General features: G+C 42.3%; 1 protein-coding gene across 4 annotated transcripts in view; it reads left to right on the top strand.

The window, feature by feature from the left end:
- The window catches only part of LOC145445535 (oxidation resistance protein 1-like), a 34586-nt gene extending 11730 nt beyond the window's left edge, over positions 1 to 22856 (top strand). For all 4 annotated transcript variants that reach the window (XM_080323716.1, XM_080323718.1, XM_080323717.1 and 1 more), the window contains 8 exons: positions 1533 to 1596; positions 3006 to 3158; positions 5677 to 5810; positions 16723 to 16883; positions 19102 to 19233; positions 19762 to 19914; positions 20839 to 21008; positions 21726 to 22856. In XM_080323716.1, coding sequence (XP_080179842.1) covers positions 1533 to 1596; positions 3006 to 3158; positions 5677 to 5810; positions 16723 to 16883; positions 19102 to 19233; positions 19762 to 19914; positions 20839 to 21008; positions 21726 to 21864 — 1106 coding nt within the window. In that variant the 3' untranslated portion in view covers positions 21865 to 22856. The remainder of the gene's footprint in view (positions 1 to 1532; positions 1597 to 3005; positions 3159 to 5676; positions 5811 to 16722; positions 16884 to 19101; positions 19234 to 19761; positions 19915 to 20838; positions 21009 to 21725) is intronic.
- The last annotated feature ends 207 nt before the right edge of the window (positions 22857 to 23063 follow it).

Raw genomic sequence — 23063 nt, 5'->3', positions numbered from 1 at the left:
ATATCGGGGCTAATTTGCCCGGTCCTTATGACAGTTTTGCTCGTAAACGTGATGGAAACTTATCCCAAAATTATTTTGTACTCATCGAGATCAGTGATTCCCAAACGTGGCTCTCAGAGGTAGCCTTCTTGCGGCTCTGATTGACCTCTAATATATAATATATATAATAAAATATAACAGACAAAAGTTGTTTGTTTTTATTAATAGTTATATTCTATTTCAAAATGAAGGATATTAGTTATGTCGAAAGCTGTCCAAGGCCACTTCTGAGAAACGGGAAAGAGAATTCTTGCAGACTAGCGTCAAACGCATGGTTGAATAGCCATCAAACAAGGATATATCTTGATTTCTGCTGGTCATAGACATTTATATATCGTTTCTGTGAAGAGTAAATTCCGACACAATTTTACTAACGTCAAAATAACAACTCAGACAAGTATAAATTGCAATAAGTCCATTTTTACTCAGCGCATAATCCCCCGCAAACTTGTGCATTAAGTGCTGGAATGTATGAAGAGCTATCCCATAACGTCATTATAGTATGTTTTAGATAACTATATGCATTTTCAGTTCATTTCTATGTATAGCCCTCGCCAATCTGCGCTTATCAATGCTAAAATAACCGATTTAGAATCTATAGAAGTCTGGGTGCATGCTTTTTGAAATAGGTGGATGGTGAGATCCAGAGGTAGGCTAGCTACCTGTAAATTTTCGTTATAAGTAGCCTACTCGAGTGTTTTCATGCGGGTGCATACGTACTCTGAAGTTTGAAATGTGGCTTCGACATCCAAAAAGGTACTGAATCACTGATCAAGATTGTAAAAATAAAGTAAATTGACCCGAAAAACTGTTAAACCATGGACGGCCAACCTTTTTGGCCAACGGGCCACTTTCGGATTTACAAAGCATTGCGCGGGCCACTTGAGTACTGATGGCCTTTCATTTAAAGATAGATTAAGTAACAGTAAATGCAGCACTTGCCTTACTTTGCCCCAAGATCGCCGATAATAATGTCACTAGACTGAAGTGTCCCAATGGCGCATACTGGGAACATTACGTTCTCAAGTAATTGCAAAGTTCGACTCAATTTTGTACATTGCGCCTATCTTTTAATTTTTCGGGAGGGTTGCTGAAATTGAGAAATCCAGATGCACATGAATCTACTTGAATACTCAAAAAAACTATTACTTTGATACTGACCGCCTATGGATATGGCGTTGTCTCACGAGCTCTTCTCGAATAAGTTTTGTGAGGTAATTCTATCCAGAGCGAGACGATTTGAAGGTTCATTTTGTTCCTTCCAATTTCTATTCCTTTTTACATTTATCCAGAATTCGGCCGTCAAGTCTCGATTTGGAGAAGTATATACTTGGTTTAATGACGTTACGGTTAGCGTACCTCTTTCGTCGATAAATTTAGTGCTGTCTCCGAAATGAAGCATCTCTCCGTCTCTCTTGTGGGTGTCTAATTGTCTGTCTGTCCAGCTTTCACTAGTTAGCTGTCCGACTGCAAAATTCTGTTCGTTTACACAGATTGGATTCCCATGTACGGCGACTGGCGGGAGATTAAATCCGAGCAGCATATCCGACCAGACTGGTACGTATTTGACTGGAAACATTTTTGGCCCGCTGCACTGCTCCCAGGGTCTGGTTGTGGCGCGTTTAACGGGTGATTACTGGTGTCCGATCTGTAAGGATTTTAGTAAATTGGGTATCAGATGTGACCGCTACGGGACCATCGCTAGCCGGTATTGCCGGATTCTCATAATCCCGAGTAGGATTGGGGTAATATATCCAATATCAGTAAAAGCACCGATCGTAAGGTTTCGAGTAGTGTCCGTCGAGTAGCAAAAATGCACGGTCAAAGTCGAAATTTTTTTGCAATCTGCATTTCGTTTGTGTCGTAGATTTTGCACTGTGGATGAACTTATCATTTGACATTGTACAGCTTATAGCCTACTTTATGGGATTGTCGTTGTGGACGGCCCATTGTCTGCTCATTGCGAATCATAAACGGTCAAATGAAGCAAATAGGTTGACACGGTGTTATGTTATGAACGTACCGCAATATCCTAGCTGAAGCAAGACTGCTTGAGCAAATTTGTGATGTAGACAACATTGTCAGAAGGAAGCAACACGGTGCGTCGCCAGCAGTGTACGCACAACTTCAGTGTTGTCAGCCAACAACTGCTGCTGTTGAGCTTCTTTCTGCATTCTTGGCAAGCTACTTGGTAAAGGCAGACACTTTCTGCCCGAGAATGTAGGAAAGTATCTTTCGTTGTTCTACAACAAATTTTAATCATCTCTACCATTATGCGTGATGTAACTACTGGAATTCTTCACAAGGTCAGATTTCGTTAAAATAAAGTTTTTTCATGTAAAAATTTGTCGGTTTTAATGTCGAAAAAGTTTTTTCAGGTTAAATTACTTCGTAATGACAGACAGATCCAACCAGAAATGAAGATAATTAGTACAATTTTAACATTATGTGCGAAAACACCTAATTTGCATACGCGAGGTCAAAATTTGTCAAAATTAAGGTTTTTAAGATTAGAAAATGTCCAAATCTTGATATTTAGGTCAAAATCTTCTGTTATCAGGTAAAAAAAACGCCCTGGTGATCAACCCTCGCAATGGTAGCTTAGTGCTACAAACTAGTCATGATCCAGCAGTACAAAAACCTTTTTGATATGTAACTGGACGCATTTTTCTGATGGTCACAAAAGTATGCATATTTGAAATTTTCAAGTCGCTACCGGTAGGTTACTACTGTTTTGGTGGTGCTCGAAGACTCGAATTGAAGTTCAATACCCACCACTAGTCCCGAGGGCACAGTCAGCGGAATAGGCTGCAGTGCCGCATAAATAGAAGGCGTCCTTTTCGCCACATTCTTTTGCAAGATGTCTCTGTCTTCGTGCATTGTAGCACCGAAATATTAGAAGTCTATCTTGAATTTGTCAGTTTTTCGTCATCGATATTTACTGACTGCGTTTTCTATTCTGCCAGCAACCACATGTACCTGTGCATCAACTCGCAGCAGAAAATGGTGAGGACGTTTTCTGTGTCGGAGGACGAGAACTGCAACAATTCGTCGTGTAACGATCAGCCGACGACGGACCAGAAGTATCCGGAATATTGGTTCCGGGTACCGAGGAAAAAGTAAGCGCGACTGTTTGCCACGTCCGCTGTGCGATGGTCATACCAGGGTTGTAGTGACTCTAGTCGCAATTTATTATTAACTCGACTTGACTCGAGTCAATTTGTGTATTGACGTGGCTTGTAGTCGAGTTATTGCGCATGACTCAGACTAAGTTATATGACTCGACAAATTCCATATCACTTATTCAAGTCTCGTATATCAGGACAGATTACTGAATAATAGACCCAGAAGCTTTCTTTTAAATCTGTTTGAAAAATATGTTTAGAGTGGGAAAAAATGAGTAATTGAGTATATATTAGGAATCCGAGGCCTTCGATTCCACCCAAAAGTTTTACAGAAGTGAGTTGAACCTGGCTTGACCTCGACACTGAACAGCAAACGTTGTGACTTGGACTCGGACTTGACTCGAGTCGAAACGGTAGAAGTCAAATTGAGTTGTGACTCGGTTGCAACCCTGGGTCGTACAACCAACTTTGAAGTTGTGTTGCATATCATGGTCAGAGGTGGTCAAATTAGTCGGCATTTCTGGTCCACTGGAGGGGACGCCGTAAATTTCTAGTTAAATACAAGTTAAACTAACAATTTCCAAGACTATTTATGGTGGAAGTGGGTAAAATTATTATCTGAAAGTACTAGATAAAGTCACTTCAAAAAAGTAGAATAGGTCGCTGCGTCGATTACTTTAAAAGCGGATAGGAGATGGGCCACTTACCAAATTGTGAGTGTGTGACATCACTCCTTGCAACCGACGCAAAAGAACTAATGACGTTAAAGCAGGTACAGTTTTCCAAAATATATGCAGTCACCACGAGGGGTATTTCACCCAGTTTGTGGTACAATTTAACTCGCATAAGTGATGCAATGTAATGTGAAAGCTACTTTCTACTTGAAACATCGTAGTAGTAAGTAGTTTTGCTTCAAAAACTGAAGCAGAACTTAGCCTAAAAACAAACAGTCGAGTACGTAGTACAAATAGGCGATCCCTATTCGAGCCAGGGCCGTAACTGCCGCACCCCAAACCCTTCAATTAGGGGGCGAGCTCGAAGACGGCCCAAAATTATTTTGCAAATCAACATAAATTATGGATTACTTTGCTGTAGATTTCCTAAAAATTCAACATTTTCTTCGCGCATGGCGGCAGTTTATTGCACTTGTCTACTTTTAATATGGGTAGTTGGGCACCCGCAGCGCCCCAAGAAAAAATACTCGTCAGTTTTGTTAATAGACATTTCAATGCCGACCAACTGCCGAAGTCTGTTACCAATTAAAACCTTGGCCACAAATGGCCACGTGATGTTGGCCGAAACCATCAATATATATATTGTCAATTGTCCATAGGCGCGGAATAGTCGTGCGCTTGCTATCTGAAGTCACCGCTTCCTTCAGCTCTACCGATAAATTTGATTACGTGGATTGAGAGAAGACGACAAATTAACAGCAATATATTATGCAATTATCAGGATTAAAGATAAAATTCAATCTTGAATATGATATCTTTTTGTGCTGCGTGCGACTACTAAGGCATACACGCAGAGCCCTTACCACAGTAAACCGTGCTTCATCTGGTGATGGTAAAAAGATTCGTTGTGATGAGGGTCTGGGGGCCGAGCTCCCCGAAGTTTGGTTAATGGCCCTTATGGAGGGACCAGGACCAACGTTTTTTTTGGGGGGGGGATAGGCGGGCTGACGAAGTACTGATTCGGCTCTGACTATAGCAATCTGGAAGTACTTTGTTACCGACCACCTCTGGTCACAGTTAACAATTTCTCGCGGCTCTAATTCTCTCTTACAATTGACACTTGCGTGTTTATGGAATGCCGATTGACATTGAACATGGACATTGGTAGTGTTTTGTATCACTTCGTCAGCCAAAGCAGTATTTGTATCATATGACGGGTCCGTGGACATATGAGCAATGAGCATGCGGCATTATAGCATGCGACACGTAAGCATGTAGGTCAAATTACGGTGTAGGGGTGCGTTAGGGTTGGATTTAGGTTTGGGTCAGGGTAAGGCTTGGGGTTAGGATATGTATAGGGGTTAATTTCAGGGTTATGTTTTGGGTTAGAGTTAGTTTTTGGGTTCTAAAGACCCATGTTAAAGTGACGCATGCTAAAGTGTCCCATGCTCAACTGTCGTTTTCCATTGTGTCGCATGCTCGTATGTTGGTCAACTCATATGACGTTTGCTTCGTAAATGTGGACATGTCAGTCCGTAGACACGCCCTCTAATCTGCACAACGGTAACCCGCAAGTCCGATTTTATTTACGTCACTAGGTGGTGCTAGGCAACAAACCAATGTTTTTGCGTAACCGGCGTTGACATAATGAATAGTTGTGTAGTCTCAAATCGAGATGACGTGTCAGTGTCGTCAAAATTTGAATGTATTTATATAAAGTATGCCTAACTTGCTTCCTATTGACTTGATCGCAGCGTAAAGAGTGCGTGTTTTGATACCTCAAGTGCCGTGTGTATATTAGGCACCGCGATTGTAAACATGACTTCTTTGCTTTGCAGGTCCGATCTTTTGTACGCGTTCTTCCTACAGTGGTCGCCGGAAAACCGGGGCGACCTCGCCTCGGAAATGGGGTTCGTCGTCACGGAAGAAGAGACGGATGGAAACGCCGGATCAGTCCCCGTTGGCTCGCAAGGTAGGCTGCTTATCACAACGACTTCCTCATTGGCCAATTCTTGCGCGATGATTGCGCTTGCGATGTTGTTGCGCAATGAACGTAAGATTGGAAAGGGCGGTGCGCGCGTAACTGTGATCATGACGTGGTGGCGATTTGACGTAATTTTGTGGCAGTGCGGAATTGCGAGCTTGATACGGCCATGACTGTTGAATTTAGGGATGGTGTGAACGTGAGGTTCACGTTCGCGTTCTGTGTGTGAACCTCGGAAATTTAGAGGTTCACGTTCACAAACGAACCTTGGTAGGTTCTGCACTGTGAACCTTTTTCATATATTACAATATTCGCCTCATTATAACATCTCTGGTCAATTACATTTCAACTACGGGCCACTGTATGCATGGCTCTGACAGCATAAAAAAAATCAACGCTAAACGAGCACGAGCATGCACCGTGACAATCTAAAAATTTAACTTGCCTTTTTGCAAAAGTTTGCTCGAAATATCCAGCTTTCCGTTTGTGAATACTTGTTAGTGACTCTCTGCTGTGAGCTTGACTCGCAATCACACAACAAGAAGAGCGAAATACACTACATGTAGGTAGTCAGCGAATGATGCTCATTCAACCAATCAATGAAATTGATATCGTAGTCTGATGTCAAAAATCTAGCAGGCATACGAGGTCAATCTTGATTTCATATGTTTATGGTATAGTATCACAAAAACCAAATCCGTGCGATTTGGGTGTTGGCTACTGCTGTAGAACTTGTTTAACGGGTAATATCGGTAGCAACAGAAACCCGTTTTACACTCTGCTCAATATCAACGTATAGCAATTCTCATACGCTGAATACATTGTCCGGTCTGACCTAGACCGTTCAGGCGTAAACTTATATTCCTAGTCGAATTTGTTGGCAAAGCGACCGAAGATATTGATTTTATGGTATTATTATATCATTTGATTCAGGGATATCTAGAACTTCCCTGATTTGATTGCCCCAATTGATACATTGGTGACGTTTTGTGGAATTATGTGGCCCGAGTCGACGCTAGGTACATTAAGATAGGCTATTACTTCACTGACATGTAGGGTTGGAATTAGCAATATGACGTCACGTGACGTCATGAGGTTCACGTTCGCGTTCACACAGAACCTGAACCTTTCAGAGGTTCACACCATCCCTATGTTGATGTTTATGGTGGTGTTTTGACGAGTTCGTATCAGGAAAGGATGTTTTATTTGGGCATTACCAGACCAGTGGCAAATTTTGAAACTGCAACTGAGAGTCTCTTCTCTCTGGGTAATTTTGCTATCGCTCGAAAGTGCTTTGCCATTGATATGTAGATTTGTGTACTGTACACACAAATCGTGTGTTTCGCCAATTTCCGCCATCGCGTAGGGTGCATATTGTGTAAACACCACTTTCCAGTAAGAAGTTTTGCTTCCACACCGATTTAACTGGGTGAAAAGGGGTGCAATACACCAGTTCTTATGAAGATTTATACCAAGGGTGCACCCGAAGAGTGCGCAACATGGTGGTACGCGCAATCGGAACCCACCGCACCCTTGGGAAATATCTCCACAAGGGTTGGTGCATTTATGTGGTTTTCATCTATTGTGTGTGTGTGAAAGTGAAGCTTTGTATCAAAAATTGCCGATGACCTGATTCGCGCCCTATGCTATTGTGCAGATCTTGTGTATACACAATTTTCCAACTATGTATTTACGCAGTCGGCCCTATCTAGGCCACACTCATTCGGGCTTCACGAGCGAATATATATATTTCAATATGGACGCAGTAAATGAGAATTACACAAGTGCAGTTTTTGCCGACCCGTTATAAAAACACGCTTCCTCATAATTAATTCTTTATCTAGAGAACTCTGAGACCGTGTAAATTTGGCCGATGCAATTGAAAGTTCGACCCCATGTATTATACTGCCCCAATTCGGTTCGATTTTAAATGATATTGTAGCAAATCAGCAGTAGTTTTGAGGCAAAAAAAGACGCCGGCGTGTTGAAATCGACCGAATTTACGCAATCGCGACACGAGTCGCTAATTATCATGTTACCGTAACACGAGATTGCTCAATGCTCAGCTAGCAATATTCGCTTTACCGCGAGTTTATTTCGAAGATATAGATACGTCCGACAACAAAGAAAAATACGGCAGCAAATTTCGTGACTAAAACCTTGAGTTGGCTCATTGACTTTAAGATTACGACGAATCACTTGAGAATCGCTGATGCCGGGGTCACGCGGGCCGCGGCTAATCGCAATCGCGACGCCGATTATATTGTTCTTTATTGCGCGAAACCGTAATATTCGAAGGTCTTTGTCCCCCGGCTCATTGCCGCGGAGATATCTCGTAATCGTATCTTCGCGGTGACGCGGCGGCGCTTTCTTCAAATTCGATGTTTTCAAGGTTATTTTGATTTTTTTTTTGTTAGTGTGCGTAGCTTGCGGTTGTACTCTGGTCGGTTATGTGTTTACACAAAGGCGCGCGTAGTCGTGTCGCAACGGCGCTGTCGGTACCCACTACCCATTTTAAAACCTAATGTGTTAATATAAGAACAGTCTTGGGTGATGACAAAATGAAGATTCAGTGATAACGTCATCCGGTGATGTCGCGATGTCGGGTCCGTAATGGTCCGTAATCAGTAGGAAGTCTCTTAGTTAGCCTGTTAGATCCTACCGACTTTTCACCGTTTTATCCTCGGCTATTATAGGTCTAATCCGCTTTATTCGGACGCCGGACAACCGCTTTATTCGTCCAAAATTTTCAATAACGTAAGATTCTCTAGATTCATTCTGACAATTTGGGCGCAGACTCGTAAATGCTATCGTTATAAGCAACACTACGTTCGTTTCGACACAATTCGAGTGATTATAGTAAACCACACAATGAACTCGTACAGGTCCGTGTCAGCTTCATAGTCGCTTTTATTGCGACACAATGGCGCGCATCTTGTAGAACGGATTGGTACAGAAAAGATTAGCAGACATAGTGAAATTCCTCGCGAAAGTAACGAAGAAAAATGTAAAGACGCTCCCTCGACAGTTCGGCAGTTCGTTTCGTTGGCGGGGTTATCAATGCAATAGGTATACTATTTGAACCATGTATGCCTGTGTTACACAGTAATACAGTATGCAGTATTTGGTGAATGGTTTGGCGTTGAAAATACTGTACAATACAGCTAACCTGAAGCTAACCTGAAGGCCTCAGGCCTAACTAGCGTGCGTTTTATGCGATCTGTGCCAATAACTGCAGTATTGCACGGACGCAATAATTATTACGCAACAGTACCGCATTTTGAACGCGTCGTTTGCGCCTTTACGCACGGCCACGAAGTGAACAACAGATTTTCCGCTTAACTCGGACAATGCCGTTTCGCCGCGTAATTCGGCCAATTAAGCCGGGTCAGCTGCGACTCCCGTTGAAGTAGAATTGTTCTTGTCTGCTGTCTAGAAATTTCTAATTTGCCTCCCGTTATGTTTTGTAAACATGGGTGCTGGAGATAAATTACCCGCAGGGAATCCGGGATAGGGCAGTTGTTAGTTGTTACTGTAATCAATCATAGTTAGCGACTCATTCATTGGTCGTCGAGAATATTACAGCGCGCCCAAACTGTCTTATAAGAAGGGCGGTGAATATCGAGTATTCCAGTATCCAGTAACACCTATTATGACGTGATGACATTAATACCGACTTCGAAAGTTTGAATATGTGTCTCGTGTGCGGCCGCAATTGAAAATATTGCCTGTCGCAAGTTGTCGAAAATGATTTTGTGTATCCTTACCGTGAGTATTTCATAGCGTTTTGAGATCACGTGCGCTCCAATGCGACCACTGATCAACAGAAAGGTCGCCGCCATGAATATCAGTAGCCTTCACTAGATGGTATGGCCGCGGACTGCCAGGGCGGGAAATAAAGTATCGAAACTATATTTTTCATCATATCTTAGTGTGAAGGTGGTGTGTTTTTGTCACTGGAAATAATGGAGTCTCACTACTACACTTATATCATTAGAATTGATACTCGGATCGCCGTGTGCAATGATTGCTGTTAACAGCTAGCTGCTAACTTATCCGTGCCTAAAACTTGCTACACGCTGTTTGTGTTTCACGCTACGATGTCAAAAAAGGGCACCCGATGTTATAATAAGGCGATTTGATTGCTACTTGTCTCGAAAGTCCGATTTCGTTGTTGACATAACGGTCGTTAACCTGTCCTATTTCGCCTAGAAACACACGCCGTGTTAGGCAAGCGTGCAGGAATTGTAGGTATAGTAGCCGCGGCCCGATGCAGGTTTCTGGTTGATGCTCCGAGCGTGGAAATAATTACCATAACATGCGCCACTTATATAAAATGTAATCTGGCGTCTTTTAACCCTGATAGGGTTTGAAGTAACGGAGATTACGAACGCTGGCTTCTTCCGAAAATATATATGGTCATAGTATGCCCTATTGCCCTAGTATGCCCTGTGGTCAAAGCAGTCATTTAGAAGTAGAATTACTGTAAATTCCTACTTAAGTCGTATTGTATGTATTCTAGAGCTAGACCCTGTTATGCCCCAAAAACTGAAGTAGAAACAGCAATATTTTAAAATCAACACCAGCGGTTCAAGTTGGCAAAACCTACTTGAATTCTTTGAAAAAGTAAAATTACATCCTTCCTGACCACTCCTGCTTATACGGTTATGTTAACATCGGTAGGCATTGGTGGCGAGATAGCGTAGTGGTATAATCCACAGATGTAACACCATTGGCTTGCTTGTTCGGGTCCGAGGTCGGCTGCAGAATTCCAACCTAAGCGTTTGAGGTTTATCTAGGCTCCTTCTCGCCATCTCATCCGTGTAAGACTGTAAGCGTTGCCTTATAGAAGCCTAGAAGTGAGCCGTGCTACAAGTCAGCAGCTACGGAGTAAAAATGAAGCAAAACAAGATAAAAAACAAAAACATCGGTAGACGTGGACTCCGTTGCGCGATTACATGCCTAGCTAGCTAGCCTATATGCCACGTCCTCTGAATATCGGCTGAATATATCGGGGATAACGGCAAAGGTGTTCAACTGTTTATACTAGTAATCTCAAAAATTGGTGGGGCTGTCAAAAGTGACATTATCCAGGCTTGCTTGTTTGTGACTGATAATGGACTGGCCGACATTTTCGTCGAATTTCGCCACGCCACGCAGTCACGATTGCTTCGTTGCAAATGTGCCAAGTAAGAAAGGATAAAGGAAGAGTTATCGCACCCTCCGACAAGCGACTCGTTAGCAAATACGGGAGTAGGCTCTAACAATTTGACACTGTTGCGATGTTTACCGTTGGTGACCGCGGTGCGCCACGCACTGACGGTGGTAGGAAACGGTGTGTTTATGCGCTCGCACTGAAGAAGTATGATTAACACCGCGCTTGTTTATTTGATAGGTGAATTCAGTAGTGAGGAGGCGAACGCTATGTTGGCTTTTTGACAGAATCATAGCTGTGCTGTAGATACAAGTTTTGCTTACTGTAAGTGCGACGCGAAATAACGTAATAGTTAGCCCAAAGCAGAACAAATTGAGAGGGTCTGCGGTCGGGCCTTTGCTCGATCCGGTATTAGTGGTCTAAATGCTTCTTTGTGTAGAATCGCTGATGTTGTTGAGCTTACAGTACTAATTCGTAAGGTAGCGTGTTTGGCGCGTCGGATTCCCTAGCATTGTTTCAGAGGGATTGCGCGTGGTCGTGGCGGTAGCCAGGATTGAAATTTCGGAGGTGCGCAGCATTATATCATGGCATCTCGGCTCCATTGCTAAAAACTATGATTGACGCCTTTTAATCGGCCCTGGTTGCCTTATCAGATGTACGATAATGACTGTGCCAAACGCTGGTGGTGTGCCAAGCTGTTGCCACCACCCGCTGTTATTATTCAGATTCAGACTTCCGCTTAGTTCGTCGATGTGACTTACTGGTGATTTGAATTTGTGGAATTTGCGAAATGAGTCAAATTCGCGGTGACAAACCCACGTCTCGAAATTACTGAATATTCGTAATACGCGGTGCTAATACGGTACATGTCCAACATACATGTTACAGTCATGATTCGTTACGCCGTGTCGACATGGCCTACAATGTCACTCCTACCGTTTCCGACATGCAAAAAATCAACGTATCGAAGCTCGCGGTGTATTTTGGGCGTTGCGCGGGTCTCTAATCTATTCTGGTGAACATGTTTCGGAAGATGTGAAACGCGCAGCCTTCTTCCAGCCTAGTTTTGGAGATGAATAGATGAACTATCAAGATGTCTGGATCCGCGATTTTCGTTAATCTTGGTTTGAAACTTGAATTTTCGAGCCGTGGTTTTGCGTGTCTTAGGCTTAGTCTAGACTTCGAAGGGTAAAAGGTAGATTTGGTCAATTGTTGATGCTTTTAACAGCTGATCGAAAACGGCGACTTGGCTACGCCAAGTATCTGGTGGCGCTACAAATGGGCAGAATCTTCGAATGTACATTTAGGTATCGCGACAATAGGGTTGTATCATGCTGTTTTTATGAAGGTTTAACTCGCTGATTCCCAACCTTTTTGAATGTCGGATGCGAAGCCGCATTTCAAACTTGAGAGCACATTTGGAGCCGCGTGGAAACACTCGAGTACTTGTAATGTAACGGGAATTTAAAGGCAGCTAGCCTACCTCTGGATCCCGCCATCTAGCTGATTCAAAAGCATGCACATTGCACATAGACTCTATAGTGTGCAAGAATTCTCTTTCCTGGTTTTCAGAAACGGCCTTGGGCAGCCTAAGACGTAACTAATATCCCTTATTTTAGCATTCATTTACAGAAATTGACTATAACTATTCACAAAACAAATAACAAGTGTATGTTATATTTTTGTGGCGTATTCAGAGGTCAATCAGAGCCGCAAGAAGGCCAGCTTGGAGCCGCGATTGGTAATCACTGGTTCAACTCGTAAAAGCGACGCAAACTTATCCCAAAAATATATTCTATTTTACGAAATCCAAAGTGTAAAAGTAAGTTGTTTTGCGAGTCAAAACCTGATTTAGTACAATGAAAGATTGGAAGAACTTCGTTACTAAAATACTAATCACCTCTGGGTTATATATACGGATGCGAAATTTAATTCGGACGTGATACCAAGCAGATTTCAGATTCATATTCGAAAGTAGGATGTGCCGGCGTCGTATCGAAACGATTTATTGCTTCCGTCGGCGAAAATCTCGTCTCGTCAACCGACGCAATCTACGCCAGGGTTTACGGTTTTATGGGTTTATGGCGCGCACTTTGGCACGGTTAAACCTCGATGCGATCGTACGCCGGTTTTACATATTCGGCGGAAGAATCGGGGCTTAGGTGTCAACGCAGTTCGCGTGTATAGGCCACGGAAAATGCCGAGTTTGCTCGCGTCGCTACGGCCGGGTCGTCGAAGTATGAGTCGTTTTGTACAAAGAATCCGCTGGAACCTGCAACCGGTCTGCAGGCACGCGTGTCACGTTTCTTGCGTTTGCTCAGGACTGGCGTGCGCGGTCTTCAGTTGCGCAATCTCCATTTAGAAATACCGTGACCGATGTGTATTGTTGACACGCTTTACGCGTGTCGTTGGGCAATGTTCCGAAGTCGCGTGTCGACAATTAGTTGACTAGCTATCGCAGCGAATGTGGCCCGGCGATTCCTCGAAATTACGTAGCTCTGAAGTCCATTTCGAAACTGTAACCGTGCCGGTAATTGGCGGCGTTTATCCCGTGGAGTTGCGCAACGCGTATTTCGCAAGCACGTCGCGTATCTGTGCGAACCCAATTTAGATGTGTTCTGATTCGTATATTAGTGTTTTATCAATTCAAAACACTGCATGTCACGGTAGGCGAAATGTCAGATCACGGTCCGGTAAATCTAGAGCGCTGTCATTCAGTAGAATCAGTTTGTATTTTGACTCTAATGTGGACTTGACGTGCTCGGAGACTGTCAGATTGCCGATGAGATACTGACCCACTGTCGCAATCCTTGAACTTCATAGAGCGACGCGTTCTTTGGCCATTCTGATTTGATGTCTTCGCTGTACCTTGCTCGTTTACGGCTGGGGTTACTTACCAATCGCGTCATTGTGTATCGAATCGCAAACGTTATCAGTCTCGATAATCCGCAATTGACGATGTCCGCTATGTTTTGTCGGGCATTGTATACGTGATTTGGTGAGCGCGATGTTGAAAACTGCTAACTGCGTTCGGTTTCAATGGCGTATGAGTGACGTATGGACGCGAACGTTGTAAACACGACTTCGACGGCACGTTCTTCACGTGCGGTTAGGAGAGCGCGGGGCGATTCTCTCGCCGGTTGCGAAATTGCCGCTTTGTCTGAGCGGGGTGTTTTGTGAGCGGCAATGCGTCTGTCGCACTGCCGTGACCCTGTGGCGCGTATCGGGTTACGGAATCCGACACGTTGCGGCTGTTTCGAAAGTATCACTGCTAGGAACCAGACTAGATAATTTACGTTGTCTAATTGAGCGAAATGCCGGTAATCAGCTTCCAATCTAATTCTTGATATGTTTTTATGCTCTGATTTTAATTCTAATCTTGTGTTTTTCATGAAAATGCTACTGGAGGACTTTATAGTGCGAAGCGAGCCAAGATTTGTCTACAGACATTTGAGTAGAAGAATGAACTCTGTTTTGATAAGTTGTTATTTGTAGTATTTCAATTCGGAATTTCATTTAATATCCGGGTATTTGCGCGAATTCAGTAATTGTAATTCTAGTCAACTGAAAAAAAAACTATGTAGCTCTATTTCTTATTCTAATATAATCTGAAAAAGCTGGAAATTTTGTAGTTGTGCGTCTCTGATATCACAGATTCGAACGACTCCGTGGTTTAACGCGATTTGCGAATGTGACATAACGCCGCGCCGGTGGCGTCGTCCGTTTCGCCGCAATATGAACGTATTGTTTGTTGCGGTAAACGGAAGTGTTCCTGTAATTAGACACCGTTAAAGGGTCAATGAAATGAACTTGTAACGCATATATCAGCATAATCATAATATGCAATTCTATTATTAGTTGCCTGCTCGAGACGCGCGATGTGCCGTTAATTTCCAATGCCGGTTTAGTGAAGAGATACAGGGATGTCTCAATAGTTTGCACCATTTATAATAGCAATTACGATTGGTGAAACGAGTGCGTTTGCAGCGTGTTGATGCGCACTTATGCAGCGGGAACGGAGACTTAGCTGGTCTGATTCATGCTATTAACGTAAAGACTTGGCGATTGCGCAAAGAGCTTGCAAAATGTTTCTCCACGCGGCGATTTTACTGTTGTTGTTGTGAGCCTGACTCCTGTGTCATGATTAAGTGGGCGGCTCTTATGATTATCACTCTTTGTACGAATGTGCGATCCACCTGTTTATGGATCTCGTGGACTTGTTTCTAGTTATATTTTTCATGGCAGTCGGTGTTTATGTTTGGTGATTCATCACTGTTCATTCAATTACTGCAGGGTAATCACTAATCATAGCTGCTAGCGATGTCAATGTCTGTTTATGATTAGGTTGTCAGCTACAAAATAGTACTGTCTGCCATACCCATAGAACTGTAATGCTTTATGATTTTGTCATCTGTATTAGTTGATGTTTGATACGATAGTTTACTTGTCAGAAACTTTTTTATCACTCAACTCTGCCTGGAATGAGTTATCTACTTATCCTTATCAGTGTTCTCACAACCTTGCAAATATAGGATTGCTTGCAGAACTCCTAACTGTAGCAATCTCCTGCTAAAGAACCTAAACGAACTCGGTAACCTCTATCAAGTTGCCTTGCCTTCTTTTCTTTTGGTGATGTGTCGAAATAGTTATTTTTCGTTTTTTTATCAAGTTGGCGGAACCAAAATTTTCCACTCTGTATGGTTCAATGAAGATTTCTAATCTCTCTCCTCTCTCTTGTTTTTTGTGCCGTTTAAATGTCTCTCCTATTTGGCCCTACGTGACCATTAGAAAGTAAACTTCGACCAATGCATATGTGTCGTACTATCTACGAATAAAGGATCATATCTAATTACATAGGCTTTGTTTTGGACGGCTCTAGGCAGAATTGTGCACATAAGATGGATAAACATGTGGCTTTCTTTTAATCTGCGGGAATGAGTCACTGTAAGAGATTTGCCAGTGGAAAAAGTGAGAGGTCCTATAAATAGGGAGAGCTTTCATTGTTCGACTGTAGAATTGCACTTAGTAGAAAGGCTTGTGTATTTATGAATTTCCATGGTGTTGACATGGGTCTCAATTGCAGCCATTGTGCAATTGTGTATAGCATTAATTCTTGATGGTAAGCGTGAATAGGGAATGCGGAATGACTTCTTTGTTTGCATTGCGACCAAATTTGGTTTGTTTCCGGACTGAACTGTGATTATTGCAACGGTTGTATTGGCCGCTCTATAAGTTTTTATGGATCAAGTGCCAACAAATCCACTATTGTGAAATAGTGCCTATGAGGCAGGTGCAATTTTTCCGCAATAGGACTATAAATATAGCATGCCGGCCATTGCAAAAATAAGTTAGCCCGAGGTAGTTTTTAAACAGTATTAAAACTTCGCCGCTATATAATTGAGATTGCGAGAGAAAGGTATTCCAAACGATTTCCAGGATATCTAAATGGAACGTGTCGGCGTTTCCAAATACGTAAAAAGATGTGATAGCACGTAATATCCGTATTTAGTGGGAAGCATATGATTTTTGATTGATTTTCAAAGTCGCGTACTAAGAATAGTTCGTGTTGCAGATTGTGTGTTTCATGCCAGTTTCTGGATACGTGTAACTATAGTGTTTAGTCCGAGGCACGATGAATAGCGTGTTTGGATTTAATTCGTACATATTAGGTGGGTTATTTTATTTTGTATGATCGAAGAATAGTGTTTTTGAACGGTATCGTTGCAATTCGTTCATTTTTTGCAGAGGCTACTGCAATCAAAAAGAAAATGCGTCCAATCGACAATAACTCGTACTCGGAGGATGCAAACGCTAACAAAAAGAAGTTATGCAAAATCGCCAATCCTTCGCTTGAGTTCGTAGACGACTTCTTCGATGAGTCATATTCTTTCGAGAAGGAATGGGAAGTGAGTACCGGTACTGCACCGTTTGAGTTAACCGATATCCTACTGGAATTGATTGTTGAATGAACTCATAAGGTTCTTTTGAACCTTCGATTCTGTTCAACGGTGGGAATGTCATCAGAATAATATCACCATAGTTAAACTCATTAAGGCTGTATTCATTAATGACAGTATTGCAATTGTGTTTGAGAATGGTTACAAATGATTTTTGCAAGGGTAGAGTACTTTTCGTCCCACCCTGCCCATGAAAGCGCCATCCAAATCAAGTTGATTTCCGAAACCACACTATTCTGCGTTTATGCAATTTCAGATGCATGACTTGATATAGTTCCATATTTCTGACGTGTGCGTACAACTACCATTCTGATGAATATTTTTGTTCTGATCAACAATAGTAACCCCATTGTAGTGGTATATGGTTTTAAAGAGATTTTTTAGTAAGAAGAATGATCAATTCTCACACTGCCCCGAACTAGGATCTCTTTCCTCCCAAAATGCATGATTCCTTGGTGAATACGTTTTTAGATGTGATAACGATCACCATATATAGTTTGCATCTCTGACCCCAGCCGATTCGTCTATCAAAAGTTAGCAGTGTGTGAAGAGTGGTGCATTAGGAATTCCCCGTACCCACTTCTGAGATCAAAATAAGTTTTACTTTTATCAAATAACAACAAGCCAAACACTTCACCATGACAGTAATTCAAGGCCGGGAGAATTTTCAGCAATGAAACATTTCACTGAAGTTCTGCTCCATTGTCGCCAGAATGCTGGCGTACCCATGAATGTTGCTCAGCACTATCAATATTTCATCCATCATCCGTGACAATTATGCTACATTTTATAGCGACCTTGAAATCACTGCATGTTAACGCAGTTCCCATGACACTTGTGCCTCGCGTCCCAGTCTGGTTCTATCCACCTCTAGGCAGGCTGATTTCAGTGATGAAATGGGTAGTCGAGTGCCGTTTAAAAGGTTTCAAGTGCCTCTAACACAACTTCCGTTGTCATATTAACTAGTGTATGTGTATCAATCAGTATCTATGTTCATTGGGAATGTGTACGTTGATTGGTTTGCGATGGCGAACATTTCTATGGAAGGCTTGTAAATTCTGCTTGTAGTCGTGTTAGAGAGATTAGTTCTTTTATGGAAATTACAAAATTTGATAAGGTGAAGAATTGAAATATTGAATTCGATGATGAAGATTTGAAATATTGAATTCGATGATATGAATTTTGATGACAGATGGGTTAATTTAATGGTGCACGATGTCGATTGAAATGCGCAATGGTCTTGAAAAGAAATTTGTTATTGTCCATTGGCACGTGTTGCTGTTTTTAATGCCGGTCTGCGCGTTGATTGTAAACCGACGAATTAGAACCGGGATTTTGAGGCTTATTTTCCGTATCCAATCGTGGGCTTACCATTGCGTCTGCGCACGTTTGTCCCGGCACGAGTTTCCGAGTCGGATCTTGAGGTCAGTGCTCGCCAGGGCCGGTACCGTGGTGTTTGGTGTGTGGGACTCGTTAAAACCGGAACTGACTGTGGCCCCGTGCGGGGGCAGGGCTATCTCGAAATCTGTGTCGCAGTTATTCGGGCAGACGGTTGAGAGTAGCGAGGCAGTCCCGTTTTCTGATGATAAACAGTTCAATATTTCCGGGAGAATTCCGGCTTATGCGCTCATGGAGAGAAGGAATAGTAAACATGCCGTAAGTTGCATAGCAACGGCGGACTTGGCTTGTCGCCTGAACTTGTTTTCAGATGCTCAAAGCTTTGTCAGGCTAATTCAAAGCTGCTCACGTTAGCAATATTTTGTGTAGCTCCAAGCCTTATTAGTCATCTGCAAGATTTCATACTTGTGCGTATTAGTGTTCTGCCCTTGCCATATTGAGTGTGTGTGTGTCATATTTTTCAAACCACATTATCACGCCTACTTCATTTTGTGGACGCTTGAATACTATTACGGGGTGACTAATATCATTATCTCTATATTAGTGGTGGTCTAGTCACGTTGGTTTGTGTGGCATACTCTTTTAATAGATTTGTGTGATTGTGAAACATGCTCCCCGCTAGGTTTGATATATAATCCAGATTTCTACAAGGCTGCACTGCTGATGAATAGGATTGCGTAGAATTACATGCTTATTGATTATGCTTTACAAGCTTCCATGTCATTTCTTATGCAACATTGGCTGATGTGTGTTTTTTTTTTCATCCTAGATTATCAGCATCCAGGAGGCTAAAAGGAGATCGATTGCGTTCAATGCGATCGAACTGGCGGAAGCCGACGATTCTCTCATTCCTGAGATGAAAAAACCGAGCGCGCTCTTAAACGACACAACGCTCTTATCGGTGAGAGAAAGTTTATTTGTGATTTGTAGTGGTACGTTTGGCTGGTTCATGGATTGATAGAATAGAAGTTGATCATGTGTAAAGTGATTATGTGAAATTCAACATGCTCTAAAGCCATATATTGGATATTGTGCTACGCTTTGGCATATACAACAGTTCAAGCTGTTGTTTTTTTGTGGCAGTGTAAATGTGCACTGCGGTAGATGTTTGTCGATTGATCAGTTCAGTAAATTAAAATCTACATATCTACACCCCGGTCCAGAATAAAGATTTTCAAAGCATTCGTCAACCAGTAGGCTGAGAATTTTGTTATGTCCCATTGAAGTATATGGACTGGAATACTGTGTAGGTCAGATTATTTCAAAGACACGACGTGATGGTGTTTATTCGTAGCTCATTCAAATCAGATGGATAATTAATAAGAACATTTACCTAATTACGGATAACAATCCGGCTTTGTCACTTTTGGATATAATAATGAGATGCCGGTTTGAATCCAAATCCATGGTTGTATTCTCGTCGTTTCAGTTGTGCAAGAGCCTTCCGAACCGATGCATCGGCTACACGTGGTATCCGGTTTACACGACGGCGGACCACGGCACCAGCCTGAAAACGCTGTACCGGAACATGGGCGATTGCGACGCGCCGGTCGTGCTCATCGTTCGAGACACCAGCGATTATGTGAGTGGTTTTTCTTCGTTTGATATTGTCGAAGCTCTCTCGGTTGTTGATTTGCTTGTGCTCAGTAAAAACGTGCAACTACTGATTTTTCGGGGACTCGAGTAGGTTTTTGCCTATTTGCACGACTTACTCATAGTGTATGTTTTCTGACTACTCCACTACCATTTTTTAGGTGAAACTACTGGCATCTTAGATTTTTGAAAGTAGTTTTTCACCAAAATTGCCATAGCTACAGGGCCTCTATCACGCTGACTGTGATACCAAGTCACAACGCTCGGAGTCACAAGTCAATCTCACTTATATAGTTTTGTTGAGTCAAGTAAGAGTTCTAGTCAGCGAGCAGACGGTCGAGTCCGAGTCGTGATATTATGACTCGAGTCCAAGTTATTGTGTTGACTGCTCGGTTTCCACTTGAAGTCTTGTTAAAACCACTTTTTATAACTCTGGTGATATCGAATGGTTCACATTCATAATATACAAGTTTTCCTCATTTTTAGCAGTTTCTGGTCGCATTTTCAAGTACCAGTAACAATAGACAAAATCCCAATAGTGTGGTTACTTCACTATTCTTCGAAATTACAACGAAATGTCGGTCTTGATAGTCTGAGTCTCGAGTCGTGCGCAATAACTCGAGTCTAGTCGATTTACGATGTCATTACATCTTAGCGTTAGTCGTGAAAATGCACTTTGCAATTTTGTAAGTAGCATTGTCCGATCGACCAGTAGAAAGTCTGCTACTTCTCGACAAAATCTACTTGCTTGCACACTTTTCATATATCCATTTTTTACTTCCGTTTGACGTGTCTGTCTTGAAAATTGCTACTCGTTCTTTTTGCTTGAGTAGATATTCATGAGCTTGTTCTGGATCCACTCGTTTATCAATAATGACTTTTTATTCTTAGACCATCTCCGTTTATTTTTCAGATATTCGGAGCCTTACTGTCTGACTCGCCGAAAGTCAGTGATCATTATTATGGGACGGGCGAATCGTTTCTTTTCACTATAGAGCCTGAGTTTCAAGTGTTTAAATGGACGGGCGAAAATAATTTTTTTCTCAAAGGCAACGTCGATTCGCTGACGATGGGCGGCGGCAAGTATGTATTCGTTTTGTGTTGCAAGAGAAAAGATTTGGCTGGTTTCTTCGAAGTAACTTCAAAGATGTAAACACTGTTGATAATAATTTGTCGTTCAAGATTTTCAATCCAAGTCGAGGTTACAATAGAGATTATTTCACGTTACTTCGATCATATCAAAAATATGCACACATACATTTCTAGACATCGTAGCACTCTTGGTAGTAATTTACCCTTCGATTTCTTCGAAATCGATGATGTTCAGAAATGGAGGATTGTTGTTTTTCCATCGGGTATACGAGCCATGTATCTGTAGCCTATCCGAGTTGAGCCGCAAAATAGTGTGATTCACATTTCAAAATATGAAGAGCTAAGCTCTATAATCCAGTTGCCATTACTCTGATAGATATTAGCAAGTTACCCACGCTAATAAGAAATCCATGTCATGTCACCACAGTTTGAATGCAAATTATGAGAGCCTAGCGGTCGCCGGTCGCGCTGTCATCTGCATATTGTGTACAGAAGTAGTCAGTAACGAAGTAGTCTAATTCTAGTTTTCTAAAGTATCGTACATAAGTAGGTTGCATCTACTTGGATGGTTATTATTTTTGAGTGCCCCTGCTTCACTTTTTACTTGATTGGAAATCCCTGTTTCTGCTCGGGTACCAGCGATGACTGCTTTCACCTCCCATGAATGCGTGTCGCCATTATTTTTGACGTCTGTCCCGCTCTTTTCAGGGGCTCGTTTGGCTTGTGGCTGGACAGCGATTTACGGCGGGGCAGCACCAGGCCTTGCGACACGTTCGGCAATAAAGTTCTAGCTTCTCAAGAAGATTTTGTTATTCAATCCGTCGAAGTTTGGATGATCAAGGACTGAGCGTCCGAGAAAAGAGCAACCGCGACGTGTGTAGTCGGGCAGACGACACAATCGCGGGGAGTAGCTATGCGCCGCTTGCTTGGTAACAAAGCATGTGAAGCAAGGGGTTGTCTTCTCAGTATAAATACTTACGTTGTACTGTAGTTGACGATAATACGGGCTTCGGTTTCTAGTACACGGTCTGTTCTGCGTTCCTCTCTGTACAGAAATTGACGATCGCTGTTTCGATTAGAGATACAAAGATACCGTTAAAATCGAAAAATCTCCTGTTCAAGTGAACACTGTACTGCAAAATTGTTTTTTTTGGGGGGAAAAAGAACGTAATAATATTGCAATATCGCCGATTTTATCACTGTTGCATGTGTGGGCCGTAAGTTGTATGGTGTGTGGACTGTTGCGTTTCCGAAAATGTAACTGCGTTTGGCATGTTTTCGTTGTCCAGCAAAAGTTAGTATGTGTTTGGTATTTTTTGTGATATTCTGTTTTTGAATTGGTTTCAAGTTCCTTTCTTTCATATTGTAAATTTATCTTGCAAATTTTTGTCGCTGCTGATTACTTTAGATTCTGTAACGTAGATCGCGTTTTGTGCTGGAAGCAGCTAAGGAAATGTCCGGTCCATGCGATGTGTATCTGTGCTGTGTTTTTCTGTTGCTGGTCATCAGTGGTAGACTCAGTTTTGAATAAGTGCGCTACTTCCAAAGTGGTGTGACAAATCGGTCGTTATTGTGATCTAAGTTTCAAAATATTGCATGTCTTGTAGGCAACGAATGCAACTGGTTTGTGCATGGTGTTCGCACTAGCTCCTTGCTCATTTGGCAACTGTGCAATCCCGTGAGTAGAGTGTAAATAAAACTGACATAATGACACTCTGGAAATGGTGCAATATGCTGGAACAATCCAGAGTTTATGTTGTAGTCGACTTTGAAATCCAGTTATTCCTTATGCTGTTTCTTACATGTTGTGATAACTGGTAATAAATGATGCATAACTGATTTTGTATGGTCTGCACGAGACATGGGGATAGTAGTTGGGGATTATTCAGTTATTTAGTGGAATTCTTCGAACAGAAAGCGCAGACCGTCATCAGGACTTCTGGACTCGTCCGTAGAAGAGTACACCAGTGAGATTAGGCTACTCAATGACCACTATTTCAGACCTGAAACTTCGGGTCCTTCGTGGCACTGATGCTTTCTTGTATC

This window comes from Botryllus schlosseri, chromosome 8 (genome assembly GCF_051294905.1).
Source record: "Botryllus schlosseri isolate E-star chromosome 8, Bs_hap1, whole genome shotgun sequence".
Classification (NCBI taxonomy): domain Eukaryota; kingdom Metazoa; phylum Chordata; class Ascidiacea; order Stolidobranchia; family Styelidae; genus Botryllus; species Botryllus schlosseri.
The sequence above is the reverse complement of the archived record's forward strand: the minus strand, read 5'-3'. Positions and strand labels throughout refer to the sequence as shown.